Genomic DNA, 20,965 nt, shown 5'->3' on the forward strand with positions numbered 1-20,965 from the left:
TTATTCAAAGCAGTAAACCGATAAAATAATGATTTTGATCAAATAAAAAAGTTATTCACAAATCACTGTAAGCTACAAAAATTAATTAATAGACAGTAAAAACTTGATTGATAGATCACAATCAATTCATCATGTGAAATAAAAAACAGTACAAAACTGATTAGGGAATATTAAATATTAGGCACAATAATTTTGACTGGGTTAAGAATTAACAATTATTAAAAAGGGATCTTTATATATCAATAAAACAAAACAGTTACATAAAATCAGTTCATATGTATTTTAATATACATAGTTGAATAAAAATTAACTTTATAACAAAGATAGTTATATATATTTTCTCTTTTTTTGTGAACTCTCTTCAACAGAGTATGAAACAAAAAAAAAAAAAGGAAAAGAAACTAATGATTATTTTGTTTTTGTGTGCATACCATCCGATTTCTATAAAATTTTATGAAGTGAGAAATATCAATAATCCATAGATGTTGTCTGTATAATAAAAATATGTTATCAGTCACTCAATTCTTTTTTTTGTTTTTTGACATCTATAGATTTTCCTTTTCTTTTTAATTTATCATCTTCGGACAACGATGATTCACTAGGATCATTTTTTTTCTTTTTTCTTTTCTTACTATCTTTTTTCTTCTTTTTCAGATTTTTATCATTTTTCCTCTTTTTCTTTCTTGGCCGACTTGAATCTGTATCTTCAGAGCTTGAAGTGTCACTGTCACTGTCATCGGTACTTGTACGCCTCCTTTTTTTTATGACTTTGACTATTTTTTTATACTTAGTTTTTCTTCTTTTTCTGTCTGAATCTGAACTTTCTTCAGAACTTTCTGAATCTGAAGAATCATTTTTCTTTTTCTTAATAATCTTTACCAACTTCCCTCTATGATAATATTTCTTAGCGACGGTAACGTTGTGTTTGCGCTTCCTCTTTTGGTCAAGAGACGAAGAAGAGCTAGAAGAATCAACAGTGTCACTAGATGAGCTGTCGCTTGATGTGCTGGGTTTCCTTTTCTTTTTCTTTTTATCTTTCATCGCCGACGTGCTCCCTTTTTCAGGAGTCATATTTTCAATACTACTGTCTAAAAGAGACCTGTCAGTCTCAACAGCTACCTTTGGTTGAGCTTCCTCTGAGTTATTTTTCGGTTCAATATCTTCTTTCTGCACAACTTCTTCCTTTACTTTACTATGTGAATTACTTGATGGAGCTAAATCCTTGATTTTGGAATCTATCTTATCAATTTTTTCCTTATTGTGACGAGAGGAATCTTGCTTTGATTCGTCTTTAGTTTCATGTGCATCCCTGCTTCTACTACTTTCTGCTTTTTCAATTTTTTTGTCATCATTATGATGTTCTCCACGCCTTGAACTAGTTGATTCTTTTTTATCAGCTCCATTGCGTCTTTTGTCACCATCTCGTCTTCTATCATCATCCCTTCTGCTACGTTCTTCACGTCTGCTACTGTACTTTCTCTCTTCTTCACGTCTTCTTTCTTCTCTTAATTCTCTTCTCTTCCTATCTTCATCATATCTATTATCTTCTTCCCCTCTTTCTCTCCAGCTTTCATCTTCCCTGCGACGAGAATCATCACCCTTCCTTCTTTCTCTCCTTCTATAATCATCAGCATCTCTATCAACCCTCCGTCTTCTATCATCATCTCTTCGTCTATCATTTCTTTCTCTGTCTCTGTCCCTTTCTCTTTCCCTGTAATAGTCTTTTTTACTAGAATGACGGTCCACACTCCTAGAGTTTTCCTTTTCCTCAGGCTGAAACAGACCACAATTATGATTTAAAAGAAAACATTAATAGTTGATACTGCACACCATACTTCGTGATAATTAAACTTTATAGCTATAACTGTAAACGCACCACCTCATGTAAACTAGATCTGTAAATCGTAAAAATTTAAGTTATTACATATACCTGCAGTAGGAAATTATATTGTGTTATAAAAAAAAACAATAACCTCTATTTTTAAAGCTTTATATTAATTCAAATCATCTATTAATTGAGTTACACATATATTTTACAAAAAATCTAAATAAAAGTGAAGAAAACATTTTAAAAAAAGATTATTTCCTGAAGTAATGGCTAGAAATCTACCTGCAGCTACATCTTCATTACACGGGTCTTTAAGTTTAAGTTAATAAAAAATACCTTATTCAGGAAATTACAGCACTAATTGTTACTGCTGACAGTTGTAGATGAACTGCTGTTAGTAGAAAAGACATCGGTACAGTCAGTGACATTTTTTGAAAATTAAAAACTTAAAAGTTATTTATTTTTTATTAAAAATACTGAATACTTTATAAGTGAATGCAACAAAAAATTATTTTCATCACTTATTTATTTTTTAAAGTTGATCTCTTGAATGCCATAAGGTACACCTACAGGAAACAGCTTTCGAATGATATAAACAATTTTATTAGGAAAAACAGGCGTTACTATAAATTATCACAAAACTTACAAAACACAGATCTAATGATATAAACTCAGTGTTTAAGTACTGCTACACCACTAGGTGCTGTATCAAATAGCAATAGTAAAAAAATTTAACTGAATTTATTTAAATTTTGTTATCTGATCAATAAAATTAAGTAAGTAACAAAATATTTTATATTTTAAATAATTTAACAGGATCCCACTTTCAAGATTGTTAAGTATATGCATTTGTAAAATAGACTTCCAAAATTTTTACATATAATTTATTTTATCTTAATTTAATCATTATCCAGATTTTTTTTTTTTTAATGAACCTTCTTTACATCTTGGTTCCATTTATCTATGCTGGAATAAAACTTAGAAAAGTAGAGCCAAGATCTAATCTAAGGATTCCTTAGAAAGTAAAAATTATAAGGAAACATTTAGGAAGCCTATTTTGTTATCAATACCAAACAAAAATGTTCATGATCAATTTTCAATCAATAAAAACTTTTAACTGAAGTACTAACTACATATAATCTAGAGGTAAACCTCTTACAAGCATTTGCTTAAGATATTAACCCTTTTAGTGCTGACCGAGAGTACAGTATAAATGCGAAGAATACCAGAAAAAAAAATCATACGACAATAATGGAAAAAAATAATAATAATAAACCCTCTCAAAATTTGAGGGTTTTGTCTCAAGCTCCTTAGAATCCAAAAATCAAATACAAATCAGCCGATTTTAAATTTGGCACCTAAGTCAAAATGATCCTCAACCCTTGACATTTCTATCTGTCAAATTAATTTTTTTATTTATTGGTACATTAAATAATTAGTTTAATTAATAAACCACCATTTATAATTATTTTTGCAAACAACTAATTTGCAAGTCCTGCAATGAAAGTAGATAATTTATAATGTTGTTTATAATGTTGAATAAATTTAATTTGAGATATCATTGTTGGAACTTTTCACAAATGCTGTGGACAATGATATATCATCATTTGGCACTAAAAGGGTTAAACAAGGTTCTCAAAGGGAGTGTTTTAATAAGCCCAAAACTTCTTGTTGTTGTTTAGTAAAAAACTTTGTGCGACTTTGTGTCACAACCGAAACTTTGTGTTGACAGAAAGTAAACAGGTTTATAACTATAATAATAGTTCATTGATAGTCATGAGTTTTAAATAGAAGGGATTTGAGGACTAAATGGGTAGTAGCCACTATTACTGGAAGATATTGAGGCAATGTACTCAAAAAAACTAAAAATGATTTATTAACAGTTCCAACTGCAATAAAAAAAAAATTAATAATTTAAATTGGGCTTATTCCAATTTATCTTTAGTAATAACGGCGAGAGATGAGCAGAACTCAGCACGTAACCAGGTGAGAGAAGGGCTGAGAGCATTTGCCTGACTCTGAAGTCTCAGCAGCAGATGATCTCTTCAAAGCCGTAACCACACGCAAGCCTCCGACGAGACAGCATTGATGCTGTCTTCTTATCAATGAGGTTGAGGAACAGCCGATTTATATCTGCGACACCTACTGCAGACAAAGCAGAAGCAGATGTCTTCCCGATGGATCATAAGGCTCATCAAGTAGAGCAGAAGGAGAAAATGATGACCGCTGTCGTTGATCATTCCAAGTAAAATGAAATGAAGATCATTGAAGAACAGCACCATGCTATCTATTAATTTTACAGAAATAAATAAATGCCAAGAATCATTTATTTAAATTATTAACAATAAATGAATAAATAACAAACACTAAGTTTAAAAATTTTAAAATAAGAAGGTATAAATTGTTTCTCAGGTTCAGAAAAATAATATTGTTGATTCAAAAGACTTAAGAAATTCTAATTAGAACAAGGGAAAAAAATACTAGATTGATAATTAAAAATCTGATTTCCATGCAATAAAAACTTCATAACATAATCAAAGTGGAAATCTAATTAATATTGAGAACTATGAAACAAAAAACAAAAATTGTTTCTTCAACATTTTAGTGCCTTCAATATGATTTTAAACTTGAACTACTAACAAAATTATAAAAATAACTGTTTTTGTTTGTAATTTACAAAAGACCGAGAAAAACGCTAGACATCAGAAATTAAAAAAACTTCCTTGAATTTTTGTAGATATTTTGGGTACCAACCTTAAACCAGTTAGTTGATAAACCACGCATAACAATCAGTTGGTTAAAAATAAGATTATAATTGATGTCACAATTGTTTTTCACAAATACTTTCTTTTAGTTTCTCAAGTCAAGCAAGAAAAAATAATTATCAAACCATCTCCCTCAAAAAAACAACAAAGATAAGTAAACATCTATCAAGCAAAAACTATACATAACTAAAAAAAAAGTTTATAACTTCAAGATAAAACTGTAAGAGCACAAATATTAGTAAAAATATAACAAAACTTCAGAGACATAAATCAAAATTAATTTAAAGAAATTGAAAAATAAATATAGAAATAAATGAAAACAAAAACAAAATAGAAGAAAGATTAAACGGAAAATAATAGGGAATAATGACAAAAGAAACCAATCAAAAATAACAAATGGAGATGTATCACAAGAAGATAACTACAAAATCTGCAATAAATGAAAGATTAGAAAGATGTGGCTTCTAATTTTTAATTTTCAAATTGAACATTGCAGAAGGAATTTCAAAACTTTATACCTTTTCAATATATTGTACTCCAAGACCTTTCCCTCTCCACTTTATTTTTGATACGCTCTGACTGAAGTCAACATGTATTCTACGGTCGTCAATTAGGACGTTATCCATTTTCAGATAGGCTTGCTCACAGGACTTTTGATCTTCAAATTCTACAAAGGCATATTGTAGAGAATCACCGGTTTGATGGTCACGGATAACTTCACAGCTATAAAAGATTACATAGAATTATTTTAAAAAAGATTATAATCATATAGGAGCAGAGCAGAATGGTACCCACAAAATTCCAACAGAAATCATTAATTCATTACTTAATAGAAATAACAAGGGGATAGAAACATATCATATTAATAGAGCTTTTAAAACAAACCTTTTAACTTTTCCGAACCTTCCAAAAAGTATTTCTAAGTCTTCATCTGTTGTAACAGGATTTAATTTACAGACAAACAAGACATTTTCAGGAGGAGCAACCTCAGCGTGTGGAAGATCTCCAACAATTTCTAATATAGTAGCTCTAGCTTTGGCCTCTCTGTCAGCTTTGATTTCTTGTAACTGGACCTCAGATAGACCTTCTTCGTCATTGATTTTTTCATCAGCACCGATTCTACCATTCTGAAAAAAATTGTAATAAAAAATTTAATAAACACAGCGATTGTGGAATCAGAGAACAAATATTATTTTTTATATATTTTATTAATACTAACCGAAGCTTGAATAGCTGATAAATCTGGAGAAGCATCAGGAATTACGAGCCCAGGCAGATCATCGAAAGGATCTTCAAGGATAACTGTGTGGGTGATCCTAATGTCAAATGAAATATGAACACAAATGGTATCAGTAAAAAAAATAATAATTAACTAACAGAAGATGTAAAATTTACAACTTAAAGCAGAACACTCATAGAAAAGAAAATATATTCCACTTAGAAAATCATAATATTGAGGTTCATCATAATACCGAAATTAACAAGTATTAATGCCTGAAAATTCATTAAGACCATTAAAATCTAGACATAAAAGATCAGATCAAACATAATCATCCCATCCATTGTACCAGACAAACCCATCCAGCATTTACCTGTTCACACTTTACCAAAGTTGGGCCAATTGTACATGTCTACTGAAGAAGATTACTTGTACTCAAAACATTTCAAGATAGAGGACAAATAAAGCAATCTATACTCAAGAAAAAAATTAAGTATGACAACAAGGAATTCATGCTCAAATCCGTCTGAAGAGAAGTATTTATAATCAATACTCAAACAAATTTTGAGTAAAAGTAAACTAATCACACTCATAATTAAGGACATCTTAATATTTTTATTACAATGTATTTTTTTTTACTTAGAAATTTATTTTCAAAGGAAATGACTACTGGATTCCATGTTGTACTCAGTACTCATATACTTTTTAAGTAAGTTGAATGTGAATGAATACAAAACTAATAGATTAAAAAATTCACTCAAAATTTTCAATTACATGGTATTTAAGTACTAGAAGTAATTGGTTATAAGTTGACACTCAGTTTTGAAGTTTGATATAATTCATTAAAAAAGTAATCATAATTATAGAAAATGTGTATACTTAATTTCACTTTGTACTCAGTACTCACATACTTTTTAATCAAAATCGAAAAAATAATCAAGTACTGCCCAAATCTGCCCTGTACCTTCTTAGTTCAGGAGGTGTACGTATTTAGTCATTAATTGTTAACTCAGTCCCTAAATTACACATGCCCTTCTTGAGCACTATGATATTATAACTATAATTACAATTAATAGTTGCAAGCAGAATTGGCCAAAAATTAGCTATAGTTGAAACTAATAGTTAAAATTGCCATTGATAAATAAATATTGGATACAATATTAATATGGTTCATTCATGAATAGAGGTCGTATCCATGGCGATTTTAGGGATTAGTTTCATTCATAGCTAATTTATACCCATCTCTGGCTGCAAGGCATATATTGCCTCATTAAATTCCCAATTAAATCAGTCATTTAAATTCCCGAATTAAATCATTATGCCAAATATTTGAAACAATACTTTGTTAAGGTTAATGTAAAAAATGGTTCATATGAGAGAACAACACTCCTTTTCTATCAATATAAAAGTGATATTTATTTCATTAAAAACAAAATTAATAAATAAATTAAAAAATAAGGGCCATTTATTAGTGTCCACTAACCACACACCTTCTCTTCCCGCTCCAACCATCTTCTCATATTAACAATGTAAACAAGAAAGACATAAATATTTTTATAGTAGAATTTTTTTTTAATTTAACAATATTTTTACACATGTTTATCAATGATGCTTTACTTCATAATTGATAAAACTAAACATTTTAATTACTAAAAAACAACACTGAGGATGATCTTCACTATACCCTAGTAGATAAAATATGGAAACATATTTTTATGAGGGAATTTATTTAATTTAATTAATTTATTCAATTATATTAATCTAGCAATTTTAATATCAATGAAATAAATAAAAATCTGGTGCAATGTGCGCATCAGAAAACTTTCACTTACTAACCTTTTGATATCCCCAAATTTTGTGTAGATTGGTAGACACATGTTAAAGAATACAAAATGCAATTGGAAAAGGTCGTGTGGTTTCAGCTCTTACGTTTTTTTCCCATGGTTTAATATTACTTACAATGAAAAATGTTAATTTTTTTTAAATAAACAATATTAAAGGATTTTAGAGGAAGATTTTTTTTTAAAAATACACATTTAAGCCCTTTCAGACAATTTCGATGATGACAAGACCTATCTGACATTAAAGACCATTCAATTGTATGTTGAATTACTGAGTTTAGTCAAAATCCATAATTGTTTTCGAGAAAATAAAAAAAATGTGAAAAATCGATTCCATAAAGTGGAACTTTCCGTCAGTTAATTTTATTGAACAAGTTCAATAAAACACCCAGGGCATATATCTATTTCCCTTACTATATATTACCTATATAGGTAAATGAAAGCAAAAATTCATATTTTAGATTAAAAAAATATTGTTTCTTTTAATTTTTTGTTTCTCTGAATGATGATTGTAATATGTTTTGTTTCTTTAGCCCTGATGAAGACCTGAAATTCAAGTCGAAACATGGGTATGTATAAATAATCATTTATTTATTTGCTGCCCGCACCCCATGACCATCTTCTACACATTTTAATCTACGGTCAACCATCAACACCTAATTAAAAACTATTAAGCTTTGTTGTGTTCTTTTTTCCTACTCCAGGCAATAATTTGAAATATATTGAGAACACATTGCTCTGATGAGTAAAAACGATTTCTTGTATAAATAATTTAATTTAGAGATGTAAAAACAAAAATTTAAGGACAACTGAAAACTTATGTATTAAATAAAGTCATTAATATTATTATTTATATTTTGGCATTCCAACCCAATGCCTCGTCTAACGGGCTTACTCAATTCTTCATTTTTCTCATTTCAAACCCAAAACCAATCACTTGCAAAAGTACTCTAATTCAAATTCAAACAACAATTTTTTAACATGGCTTTCACAATTTATAACAATCAATTCACAAAAACGATAACAGGCTTTCAACCACCGTTAAATATTGAAATTAGCCAGTAATAATCTTATTTTCCCATGAAAAAATACCACTATAATATATCAATTGCTTACTTCACAATAGTGCTAAGTACATGGAAACTAACTTCACAAAAAGTACAATTAAAGGTTCTCTCTCTTTTAGGAAAATTGCAACTTTTCAATAAATTTTTTGACAAAACAGATTTAGATTTTATACTTAAATCTGTTCAGATGGGTTACTTCACAATAGTGGTAAGTACATGAAAACTAACAGCGAAAAATACAATTAAAGGTTCTCTCTTTTAGGAAAATCAATTGAAAAGTTGTAATTTTCCTTTTCAGGAAGTTTTCAAAAGGCCTTGAAATTTATAGTTCATTATGAAAAATATATGACATAGAATAGAATATTATCATTGATATACACTAACGGATATAAAAACAAATGGATATATATTTTACATACCTGATATCCTGATAAGGTCTATGTTGATTGTCACAAATCGCATCATTCAGTTTAATTAGAATATCATGGCCTTCGGTAACTTCTGCAAAGACACAGTGCTCCTCTAAAGATTTTAGTTCAGTTCCAAGGGTAACAAAAAACTGAGATCCAAGCCTACAAAAAATACATATTAATAATTAGAGCATTAAACAAATATAATATAGTAGAGTATAATGCTATTGTATGAGCTTAATTTGATTATAAATAATAATATAGTAAACTATAAATGAATAATTATTTTTAAAATGAATTAACTAACTATTTAAGCATACTAGAAGAATAAATAACAGTTAAGAATGGTTATGACATAAACCAGTATTTACACTGATTGAATTTAACAGTAATAATAAATATCTGCCATTATCATCATCATGGCAATTCATAAATAGTATAAAGATAATACTGGAACTATTAGAACTAGATGAATTACCCAGTGTTGTTCAGAAGTTAATCCTGATTAAAAACTAAAACAAGTCTAATGTAAACTAATTTCATTACAGTTATGAAAAATAAGTTAATATTTTGTTCAATCAACACAGATATAGACTCTTGATTAAATAAAAAAAACAGTAAGAATTTTAAAATTTACAGGAGAGATCACATGCACATGATATAAGGTATTATTAAATACATTTTAAATGAGAAATTTTAAACAATGTGTAAAATTAGGATAAAAAGACTTTACAAAAAAAAATAAATTATTCTCAAAATAAATTTTAAGATATAACATTAATATTCAAAAATGAATATAAGGAAATGGCAATCATCTTGCTTTTATGAAGTTTAAAGATTTTTCTTCAGAACAAGCTGGACTGGACAGAGCAAATGTTACAAGACAAACAAGTCACACACCTTTCACTTCCATCCATAGGTTTCTCCAAAAATAGATCAGAATAAGCTGTAGTTGGTTTTGAGCAAACTTAATACGCCCTTGATGAATATTAACACGTCAAATAACAAATATGATGTTTATGACAGATTCAACAGATGCACATAAGAAAATATTATTTAAGCTGTTTCTAATAATAGGAACTTGACACCAATACAGGCAAATCAAAATATCAATAATATTCACATTAAAAGCACAAACTGTTATTGAATACCTCCCAAGTGGTTTAGTTATAATAAAACAATATGTTAATTGAGGATTTAGTCGACATTGGTTTATTTATGTTATTAAATAATAATTCAATTATTAAATGAAATTTCAAAATGTATATTTTTATCATTAATCCAAAATCGTATTATTATTATTAATAAATTTAGCATGAATTTTTAAAAATCAATTATTAAATATCTTTTACAATAAACCCATGAGTATCTTTTAAAATTCAAATAATGAAAAATACAGTTACTGTTTCCTTTTTGGATTCTATGATATCAATTTAAGGATGTTGAGTTATATCACAATAAGATAAACTTTACAAAAATTAAATTATATATGCCAGTTCTTAATATTTAGAAACATAGCTAAGAAAACCAATAAAATAAAAAAAAATTATGATCAAGTAATTCATTAAAAAAAAAAAAATAGTACTAGACAAGACACTAACATATTGAACCTTATATAAATTTAATAATTATAATAAGCAATAACAAGTCAAACATTATTAATAAGTAATTGATTTCTCAAATTGAGGGAAGGTGATAGGTTCTGTTCATTTCATACAAGTAATATATAACTTCATACAAAAAAGGGTGACTACAACAAAACATCACTAAAAAGACACACCCACAAACGTACCAAACATAAATCATTAGAGAAAACATAAACAAAATTGACATTTCAATTGTATATATATGTTAATTTTTAACAAAGTTTAGTATTTGTTCATACATAAATTTATGTTTAATTACTTTGCTGTTTATTTGTTTTGTTTTTTATTGTATAGGTTTTTTCTTAAATTTTCCAAATGTTTGAAAACTACAAATATGTAAAAAACAAAGAAAAAAGAAACTCAAATCACATCAATTTAACATATAAAAGGTATTTACACTTCCAATCTACTATGTATCAATTATATACAATGTATATCTGCTATTAATCAATTATATGTATATACAAAAGTATATATGACAATACACATATTGTTATATATACAATACATAACAATAATTAAACACCAGTGTTAATATTAATTAAAAAATGTTCTGATTTTTTTTTTTTTATTTTATCAATAATTAAAATTTGCAACATTTGAGCATCTCCAATTGTGTTAAACCCATTGGAACAGTTTTAATGTTTAAAAAATTAATAAGCAAATATAAATAAACTAGAAATAATACATTTCAATCTAAATGAAAATCCAACTGATTCAGAGAACATGTATATTTGATAATATGATAAATGAAATTAATATTAGAATGATAATGTAGATATAGTTTGACTATGTTTCTGAATATGCACATAAATAATTGGCCTTTAAACCTCAGATAAAATCACCTAATAGTATTGCACAACCCATAGAGCTGATCATTATTTTTGCAACTGATTTTTATATAAATTAATGCAATCATGCTTGTATCAACCCATATTTAACAAATAACAAACATACTGGCCTCTACAGTCTGGGAAAATTACAGATAACATATAAAAGTTAATCTTTTCAATTACTAATGCTATACTATAATGTTTTTGATTTTTAGGTAAAGAACCGATAAGAATTTATAATCAGAATTTCTTTTAAATATAATCAGGCCAAAGAAAAAACTAGTAAAATCATACTATTTATATTTTTTTAAAGTCTATTCAATAAGGAGTGTCAAACATATAACAATCAAAGACACAATCATGTTAGAGAATCAGAGAGCAACGCTAAGGGGCAAATTAATTAATTAATAAACAATTCATTGATCAATAAAAATAGAATTTTTAATCTTAAAGTAGAAATATGGATTAAAAAACGATTAAATTCTTGATATATACAAAAAGAATTATGAAATAAACAACTATCACATAAATACAATTAAGATTTAAGTGAACATAGATTTTTATTAGTTTAAATAATTATTAGAAAGTAGTGGACATACATGTTATTGCCATAATTGACCATCGACAACAACCCCGGCTTGGTGTGTTTGATTTTGGGCATTTTCTCAGCTTCATAGTACTTAGACTCCTCTCCATACACGAGTCTACAACATAAAATGTTAAATTTAAATAAACAGAAGATTTTTAATTACAATAAAATAATATATTATTGATCAAATATGTTACCCGAAAACAGACTCTCCTCCATTTCCGATTCCGGTAGGATCTCCTGTCTGAGCTATAAAATTGGGTTGAATTGTATGGAACAGGCAGAAGTTGTAATATTTGACTTTACAGAGCTTCAGGAAGTTTTTACAAGCTATAAAAAAAGTTATACCAATTAAATAAACGACACAGATGAAAACACTTCTAAAGCAGCAACAGATGCTTTAAAAAATTAACTTACTTTGAGGTCTCTCTTCTGTAAATAAATCAACAGTTATATCACCTAAAGTTGTTTCTATAACAACTGCCATTTTTTATATTGGTGTTTATCCCATTATTTTTAAGGCATTTCAAAACATCAAATTTCTAAAATATGGTGCTTCTGAAAAAAAAAATTTCAGCAATCTGAAAAATCATAACTAAAATTATATGAATTTTGGTAGGAATAGATAGTTTCTATGTTTTATATATGATAGTTATATTGGGAGAAATTAACTTATAAGAAGGCTAAATAAAACAAAGCAGGACTAGTGAGGAATTTCGTGTTTTCTTTTGACATACTTACACGACTTTCTTCTTCAATAACCATTATACGGGGATATACCCTAAAATGTCATTTAAAAGTCTAATATACTAATAAATGTGTAGAAGGGAATCCTCACACACTGTCACGTCATACTAACCATATGTCGAAAACCCCCGGAGGTTTCAAGCAATTTGTTGTAGCTCTTAAACAAGAGGACTCGAGTCCCGACGATCTCACAATGAGAATAAAAGTTCCCCAGATCGCCGATTGGCAACACTGCTCTGTTTACTTTCTTGTTTCTATAGCGAGGAGGTTACTTTTTCATTGTCAGTGTTTGTTTATTAAAAGATTATTTCGTTATTAAACTACGCATGTCACTCTCTTATTAAAGGATTAATATTTAATTTACTTCTTGAAATGGATAACACAAACATGACCGATGGCTCCGAGAAGACTTCTTCGAAAGATAAACTCCTTGAAAAGATGAAAAAACTCAAAGAATTGCATCTGAAAAGGGTATGTTAACTTATTATTGTAGCTATATTTAGTGAGAATGATTTTTTACTTCAAACTTTTACAAGCCAATAGTCTATTAAAAACTTTTATTTTATAATTTGGTTCAATTAACTGAAATATTTTCACTATTAATTGGTTAGGTGTAGTGAAAGTTATCTACCTTGTTTAAATTGCTTTATTTACAAATATTCTAATACTATAATATATGTAAATTAAAACTGAATGAAAGTATAAAAAGGTTGTGAGATATGTTGCATTTATGTGATATTGCAGTTTTTGAAAACTGACTAGCGAGTTATTTGCTGATATATTAAAACGTAACTCTAAAAGTAAAACTTAAGTTTTATTTTATAAATTAGTTCTATTGACTGACAGATTTTCATTTCTATTTAGTTAAGTGTAGTGAAAATTGTCTACCTTGTTTAAATTGCTTTATTTAAAAACGTTTCAATACTTCAATTGATAGACAATTAAACTGAATGTGAGTCCAAAAAGTTTTGCGATATGTTGCATTTTGTCTGTTTTATTAGATATTGCAGTTTTTTTTAATAACTAACTTGTGAGTTATTTTCTTGTATATTAGAGAATCAAACCTTTGTCTTTAAAATCTTCCAACTATATATAAACAATATTCCTTTATTAATAATAAAGATGGATAATTAAACTGAATGTGAGTCTGAAAAGTTGTGAGATACACTATGTTTTTTTCGGAGTAATGTGGTATTTTGGGTTTTGGAAAGCTGACTAGTGACTAGTGCTCATATACTAAAAATTAACTCTAAAACTAAAAGATTTTCATTATTATTTACTTAGGTGTTGTTAAAGTTAACCTTGTTTAAATTGCATTATTTAAAAACATTTCAATACTTTAATATTTGGAAAAAAAACAACTGAATAATGGTGTAAAACGTTGTGAGATATGTTGCATTTATGTGATATTTAATTTTTTGTAAAACTGACTAGTGAGTTATTTGCTAATTTATTAAAACTTAACTTAACTCTAAAACTAAAATTTTATTTTTATTTTAGAATTTGGTTCAATTGACTGAAAAATTTTCATTATTATTTAGTTGAGTGTAGTGAAAGTTATCTACCTTGTTTAAATTCCTTTATTTAAAAATGTTTCAATACTTTAATAGATGGAAAATTAAATTGAATGTGAGTCTAAAACGTTGTGACATATATTATGCTTTGTCGGAGTTATGTGATACTGTGGGTTTTGGCAAAACGCTAACTAGCATGTTATTTGCTGGTATGATAGATACTAATGTGTTTAAAGTCTTCCACTGTATCCGGACAATATTCCTTTGTTTTAAATGTAACTGCTCCAGTGAAAGTACAAAATTGTAATGAACTACTGGAGCCTAGTAAATTACATAAGTTACTAATGTTCACATTATATCGCTTTAATAACAGGCTTGCTAAACGATAATCAAAAATTTAACTGGGAAACTTAATTTTATATTCAATTAAAACTAATGAATAGTGAAAACTAATATAAAACGCCAAGTCCAAATTAAAGTTAATCTTATTTAGTTAGGCGTATCAAATATCTTCCCTGTTTAAATTCCTTCATTTAAAAATCATTTATAAATAAATTTTCGGGACCATAAATATTTGAAATCTATAAACATAAATGTAGTTGTGGTATAGTATATTTGTAAGTCAGATATATTTAACTTGATAAATAATAGCAGTAACAAAGGGATAGAACAAACTGTGCTATAAAGATTTCATAGATTATAGTTAATTAATTTTTGTTTGTATGGAATAAACCAATATCACTCACATGGGGTGCAAAAAATTGCTTTATTTATAAATGTTTCAACACTTTAATATATGGAAAATAAAACTGAATGAGAATCTTCGTTGTGACATGTTGCATTTTGTCTGTGTTTACGTGATATTGCAGTATTTGGGAAAACTGACTTAAGAGTTATTTGCTAGTATATTAGAAAGACAAGCCTTTGTTTTCAATATCCTCCAACTATATTCTAACGATATTCCTTTGTTTTGAATATAACTGTTCTAATAAAAGTCTTGGATATGAAAAATCATTATAAATTACTTGAATTTGAATATAAATTTGAAAACTGGTTGTCACATTCTTTTCAGAATTGCATTAGTTATGATTCCCTACCTACAGCCATTACATGCCAATTAAACAATATATATAATCTTAGATCTTAAATCGGTGGGACTTAAAAAATTGTCTATTTTTTTCTTCTATTATATGTTTCATCTTGTTCCCATTAATAATAACAGGTGAATATTGTATTGGTCACCCACCTTTAGTCATTAAGATTTTATAATACCTTTACTATTCTTATATAACAAAGAAGATTATTTAGTGTTCAGCCAAGAAAAGATAACCCTGATTGATTTGGGTTATAAAGATGATTGTCATAAACTATTGTTATTTCAAATATATATATTTGTTTTTATTGCAATGTTGATTTGTTTTATGTATAGAATGAAGCCCGCCAGCTTAATCATAAGGAAGTAGTAGAAGAAGATAAGAGAAACAAACTCCCTGCTAATTGGGAAGCAAGGAAACGGAAAGCAGAATGGATTTTAAGCGATGAACAGAATAGAAAAGACGCTAGTGAAAAGGTACAAACATTTATTATCAATTTCGGTCAAGTATTCATCGTAATAGATGGACTTCATTTCTTTGTCATTGTTTTTCTTTTATTGTTATCATAGTTAGTGGGATACAAGAAATTTTTGGATATATTATAAAATAATTTAACAGATTAGTACAATCACTTTATTTGGATAATAATTTATTTTTTCATATTTAAATTTTTTAGGGTGAGGACTATGACAGAACAAAATTACTTAATGTGAGTGCTTTAGAGGCTGAAAGATTAGACAGAAGAAAGAAGAAAAAGAACCCTGATCAAGGCTTTGCCGACTACGAACAAGCTACAATTCGCCAATATAACAGATTGGTCAAAAACATAAAGCCTGATATGAACGATTATAATAGACAAAGAGATAAACTTGGAGAGGCATTTTATGGTGGTAGAAATACAATTTTGCATGGTTTACAAAAAGATACCAAAGAAGGTGTTGATCGGATGGTTACTGACCTAGAGAAACAGTAAGTATTAAAAAAAAAAATCATATAGTTAATAATTTTTAATTTAATTATTTAATTAATTTGTATACTTTCAAATTTTCATCGTTTAATCTACTAAACCTATTCTACCATGATAATATTTAGTTTTGGCTTTTTTCCGCATTCTTACAAAAAAATTTCCCCTAAGATTTAAGTGGCAGTGTCCTTAAGCTAAAATATCTATTGTGTCATAAAAGTACACATCTTCTACTGACCTTCAGTTCCAGAGTGCTAAGATGGAGAAGTTGAGGAATCCACCTGAGTCCTGCTTAAACTTCAGTATTATTCTAGTTTGTGGCCTCCTCATTCGTCTTCGTTAAAAGTTTACACAATGTGTTTGAAGTCTAGGTCTAATTTAGTTTAATACATATTTTAAATGGGAATTTCCAAAAAAATATACTTATTTTGTTATTTACCAGTTCATAAATAACACTAAAAATAACTGGAAAACTTCCTAGGATTAATTAATTTTCTCTACCTGTATTGACGTTAATTTTATAACTTATTTGGGTGAATCTTGCTCACAGATCCTTTTACTTATTAGACAACGGAAAATTCTTTGTTATTATTAATAATAAATAAGGGAATGGAATAGATTAATCGGCGAGGCATTGGACTTCCTGATCCAGGTCCAGCTGTGGCAGATTATTTATTCTGTAATATCAGCTGTAGGGTTTGAAACTTTCCTTGAGCCCATCACCTTAGCCATTTAAAAAAAAACAAGTATAAAGGGTTATAGTAAAAATAAACATTTATTTTTAATTATGAATTAAGATTTAGAGAGTGACTAATTGGCTTGAGATAGGTTTTGCAATTATCCATTTATAATGAACAAATTATTAGCTAACATTGTTTGTGGTTTCTTGATTTCCATTTCCTGGAATATGGTCATAAATGTGGTTTACTACAGGAAAAAGTTGTTGACTGTTTGTGGTTTAGCCAGAACATTAAATAACTGAATGATCAGGTTCCTCGCATATATAATATTTCTCGCTAGTTGGTTTTTATTAGCTATTTCATATAAATTAGCTTTCTCTGTTTTATTTATAATTTCATTGTAAATTTTCAATTTAACTACACAACAAAATAAAGTGAAACAGAATTTTTTTCTTGTCATAGTTTTGTTAATTTTGATCTAATTGGCCTTATATGGATTTATAACAATTAGATTTGGTTTTAACAATTGATAATGTGGCTATTGGTTCATGCCAAAAAAGACTCCTCTTAAAATTTGCAATGTTATATTTATTGAATTACTAAAATAATTGAAATAAATTACTGAAAAAATAATCCAATAATATATGTAAGAAATATTAATAATAATTATGTTCTTGAAGAAACAAAGAAACAAAAAAAACCAACTAATATTTATAAAATTAATGAAAATAAATAACTGGCTATCTACTAAAAAAATAAAATAAATAAATAATAATAATAAAAATCAGTTTGTAACAAATGTCTTGCACTAGCTTAGCCTTCTGTCTTTGAGATGAAGTTGGATTTCCTATGTTGTAAGCTACTGCACCATAAACTGTTGGTAACTGGGTAACGAGTTTTATAAAACATTTTTTATTAGAATTGTAGTTCGCTACAATTGACTATTTTTTTTTAAACCAAGAGGCATCTACTGCGATTCTTAGAACCTTGTTGTGGAATAGATGTAATTTTTTTTCGTTTCCTACATGATGTTGCATCTCTATACTTCACAACTGTACATCAGTAATGGCCATAGTATTATTTCATAATTGAGAATGGTTATATCTGATTTTAATTTACTGTATAGTTTAATTAGTATTTGCAATATTTTAAAGTCTATTTATCCATTGTTATAAATGTTACTCTTTCTGGTAGAGACTGGTAGTTTCCTTTTATAAATATAACCATTCACATTATGGTAGTGTTCCCCTTAGTCAACCTAATCTAGTGCTTTAGTTTTGACTTGGATCATTTTTTATTTTTAGATTTAATTCAAAGTATTTGTATTTGATATTACATATATATTTTTTATCTTGTTCCCTAGGATTTCTAAACGTGAAAAATACAGCAGGCGCAGAACTCATAATGATGATGCTGATATTGATTATATCAACGATAGAAACATGAAGTTCAACAAGAAACTTGAAAGATTTTATGGCCAATATACAACAGAAATCAAACAAAATCTTGAAAGGGGAACTGCCGTTTAAAATGTATTTGATTTCCGCTTTATCTACTATATTTTTGAAAAAATTAATTATATTTGGATTTTACAAAGTTTTATATTTATCAAACAAGATTAATTAGGCCTTTAAAGGTACCTGAAATATGTTCATTTCTTTATTTAGTTTATTAGATTTTTTTTTTAATATTACAAATTATTTTTGTATTATGTTTTTATGACAAGTTTTCTTTTTATAAGTTGTTTTAATTATATATACATTTTTAATTGATTATTGTAAAATACATGTATGTATATAATTTTCCTATGTATTGATGTACAGAAATAAGAAATTAATCAACATTTGTGTACTATAAGCCTCTGGAAATAAAATTTTTACTGGAATTGAATTTAAATAATCAATAAATGATTTAGTTTATTTCATTCCTAAGTACTGTCTTTGACTCTGTTATCTTCTATATTTATCAAATCTTCCTCTATGTTACCTTATTTATTATTATTATTATTATATTTGGATTAAATAACTGTTCTTTAATTGTTTAAAATAAGGACAGTATCACTGGTTGGCAATAACTAAAATTAATTACCAGATGAATAAACTAATAATCTTAAAAATGGGCTGGAATTTTTTCTTTAGTAATCTTGAACTACACTTGTTCAACAATTTGTAGGTTTCAAACAACTGTTTGAGTAAAAACATGAAGCTGGCGCACCTTTCATTTTTTGGTAAAAAAAATAAAAAAAAAAAAAGAAGAGAAGGTTATTATTGTTTAAATAAAATAAATTTTATCCAATTTTAGTCTCAAAACAATTTATATTTCTTTAGAAGTCCAACTTTTCGGCCATCCTCAAGGACAATCTTCAATTTAGAACCACATCAATTATAAAAAACTATGCAATTTATTCTGCTTAGGTCAATAATTTCAGTCCATAATTAACCTATTTCGTCAATTCTTCACATTAAATTAAAACTTTTAATCACAGTCAATTTACACAATTTTGAGATTAAAATTTATTTTATGTAAACAACATAAATATATTTTAGCAACAACAAAAGAGGAGGTTCTTACTTCAATATTTATATGAGATACAGTAAAATTTCTCTTAAAAGATACATCTCTGTAATGGAAAACCCTCTTAAATGAAAGATGGTATATTTTTAATATCACTCTTTTACTCTTTGATTAACTCTACCTCCTTTGTTGATTTTTATTGTAGCCTTGATGAAGTTCAGTTACGTAGGTCGAAACATCAGCAGAAAATAAATAATAGTTATTACTATTTTTTTGTCCTTCTTGACCGCGGCTCTGACAATCTCATTCTAACTTAATACATTTGAATTCCTTTATTAATGCACCTAACCACTCTGTAGGAGGACAATTTTATTTCTCATCACAATTTTTCACTCCTCTATTAAGCACAAAAGTCATCATATATGTATAAACTCATGATGGTAGAATTAAATTTGTGGGGCATCAATTTTGTAAAAAAATTATTAGTGCATTATACTGGTTCACATTTTTTCAAAAACAGATTTAACGATTTTCCTTAAACTCGGCATATCAATGTGTGAACTTTAATAATGTCTGTTGGGTCTTGTCCTCATTACAATAGTTTCACAGAATTTAAATGCCTAATTTTCAAAATGGTTTCCTATAAAATAACTTTAATTTTGTTTGTTTGAAATAATTAACCATGCCATATTGTTTGCAGTAGTAAACAATGGATAAATACAAAATACTAAAGAGTTTGTTGAATAACTAAAGGAAAAATAAAGACTAATGTATGAATCGGAAAAAATCGAGACTACTCAATATCTAATGATTGCATTCATTTACAACTTAGTTCAACTGTTGTATTCTTGGCAGGAACAAAGTTGTTACTTGTTATTCCCAATAAAAGAAATGAATTTTTTAGTAACAGAAAAATTACAGTTCATAATTCAAAATTTTCACCTTCCCTGGTTTTTGATTTTTTAATCACAAAAATAGCAATAACTTACAAAAAACTTTTTATGGGGACATCAGTAGGGTATTAAGTAAAAGTTGTGTGATGCGTGCACCATACCGATTTTTCCTTTTTTTTTGGAATCTTTTATTTTTTTTTTTGCATAGATGTTGGTGCATCATGTTTTTTATATAAATAAAATATTCAAATAATTCTATGGCATATATTAATGAGAATGAAGTAGCTAGTAATAATATAATATTTGTATTGATGATTGTGAGTAGATTGTTGACCATGGATAATATATGTGAGTAGATTGT

General features: G+C 27.6%; 2 protein-coding genes across 5 annotated transcripts; one reads left to right on the forward strand and one right to left on the reverse strand.

Annotated features, from left to right (window-relative positions):
- Window positions 1-215: 215 nt before the first annotated feature.
- Window positions 216-13,175, reverse strand: LOC106686012 (peptidyl-prolyl cis-trans isomerase sig-7). Of its 4 annotated transcripts, none has more exons than XM_014429082.3 (9): window positions 13,058-13,175; window positions 12,616-12,756; window positions 12,396-12,528; window positions 12,209-12,313; window positions 9,140-9,292; window positions 5,813-5,909; window positions 5,479-5,720; window positions 5,112-5,316; window positions 216-1,773 (listed from the first exon to the last, which is right to left on the reverse strand). In XM_014429082.3, the coding sequence occupies exons 2-9, from the start codon at window positions 12,683-12,685 to the stop codon at window positions 511-513; spliced, it is 2,268 nt and encodes a 755-aa protein (XP_014284568.1). In that variant the 5' UTR covers window positions 12,686-12,756; window positions 13,058-13,175; the 3' UTR covers window positions 216-510. The 4 variants fall into 4 exon arrangements, with proteins under 4 accessions (XP_014284568.1, XP_024214238.1, XP_014284569.1 ...); XM_024358470.2 differs by having other exon boundaries at window positions 12,940-13,096; XM_014429083.2 differs by having other exon boundaries at window positions 12,616-12,779; window positions 12,940-13,073.
- A 3-nt stretch (window positions 13,176-13,178) lies between these two features.
- On the forward strand, window positions 13,179-18,759 carry LOC106686013 (pre-mRNA-splicing factor SYF2). Its single transcript, XM_014429085.2, has 4 exons — window positions 13,179-13,416; window positions 15,889-16,029; window positions 16,230-16,522; window positions 18,561-18,759. The coding sequence occupies exons 1-4, from the start codon at window positions 13,318-13,320 to the stop codon at window positions 18,724-18,726; spliced, it is 699 nt and encodes a 232-aa protein (XP_014284571.1). The 5' UTR covers window positions 13,179-13,317; the 3' UTR covers window positions 18,727-18,759.
- The last annotated feature ends 2,206 nt before the right edge of the window (window positions 18,760-20,965 follow it).

Source organism: Halyomorpha halys, unplaced genomic scaffold, assembly GCF_000696795.3.
Source record: "Halyomorpha halys isolate HHAL.00 unplaced genomic scaffold, Hhal_1.1 Scaffold765.1, whole genome shotgun sequence".
In the NCBI taxonomy this organism is placed as follows: domain Eukaryota; kingdom Metazoa; phylum Arthropoda; class Insecta; order Hemiptera; family Pentatomidae; genus Halyomorpha; species Halyomorpha halys.

What these genes read in the sequence shown, in the direction of transcription:
- LOC106686013 (XM_014429085.2), top strand. Translation starts at nt 13,318, where the DNA reads ATGGATAACACAAACATGACCGATGGCTCCGAGAAGACTTCTTCGAAA. An exon ending in AAGAATTGCATCTGAAAAGG is followed by an intron (nt 13,417 to 15,888) that starts GTATGTTAACTT and finishes TTTTATGTATAG; the next exon opens with AATGAAGCCCGCCAGCTTAA. An exon ending in GAAAAGACGCTAGTGAAAAG is followed by an intron (nt 16,030 to 16,229) that starts GTACAAACATTT and finishes TAAATTTTTTAG; the next exon opens with GGTGAGGACTATGACAGAAC.
- LOC106686012 (XM_014429082.3), bottom strand. Translation starts at nt 12,685, where the DNA reads ATGGCAGTTGTTATAGAAACAACTTTAGGTGATATAACTGTTGATTTA. An exon ending in TATCAGCTATTCAAGCTTCG is followed by an intron (nt 5,721 to 5,812) that starts GTTAGTATTAAT and finishes AATTTTTTTCAG; the next exon opens with AATGGTAGAATCGGTGCTGA. An exon ending in GAGTACAATATATTGAAAAG is followed by an intron (nt 1,774 to 5,111) that starts GTATAAAGTTTT and finishes GGTCTGTTTCAG; the next exon opens with CCTGAGGAAAAGGAAAACTC.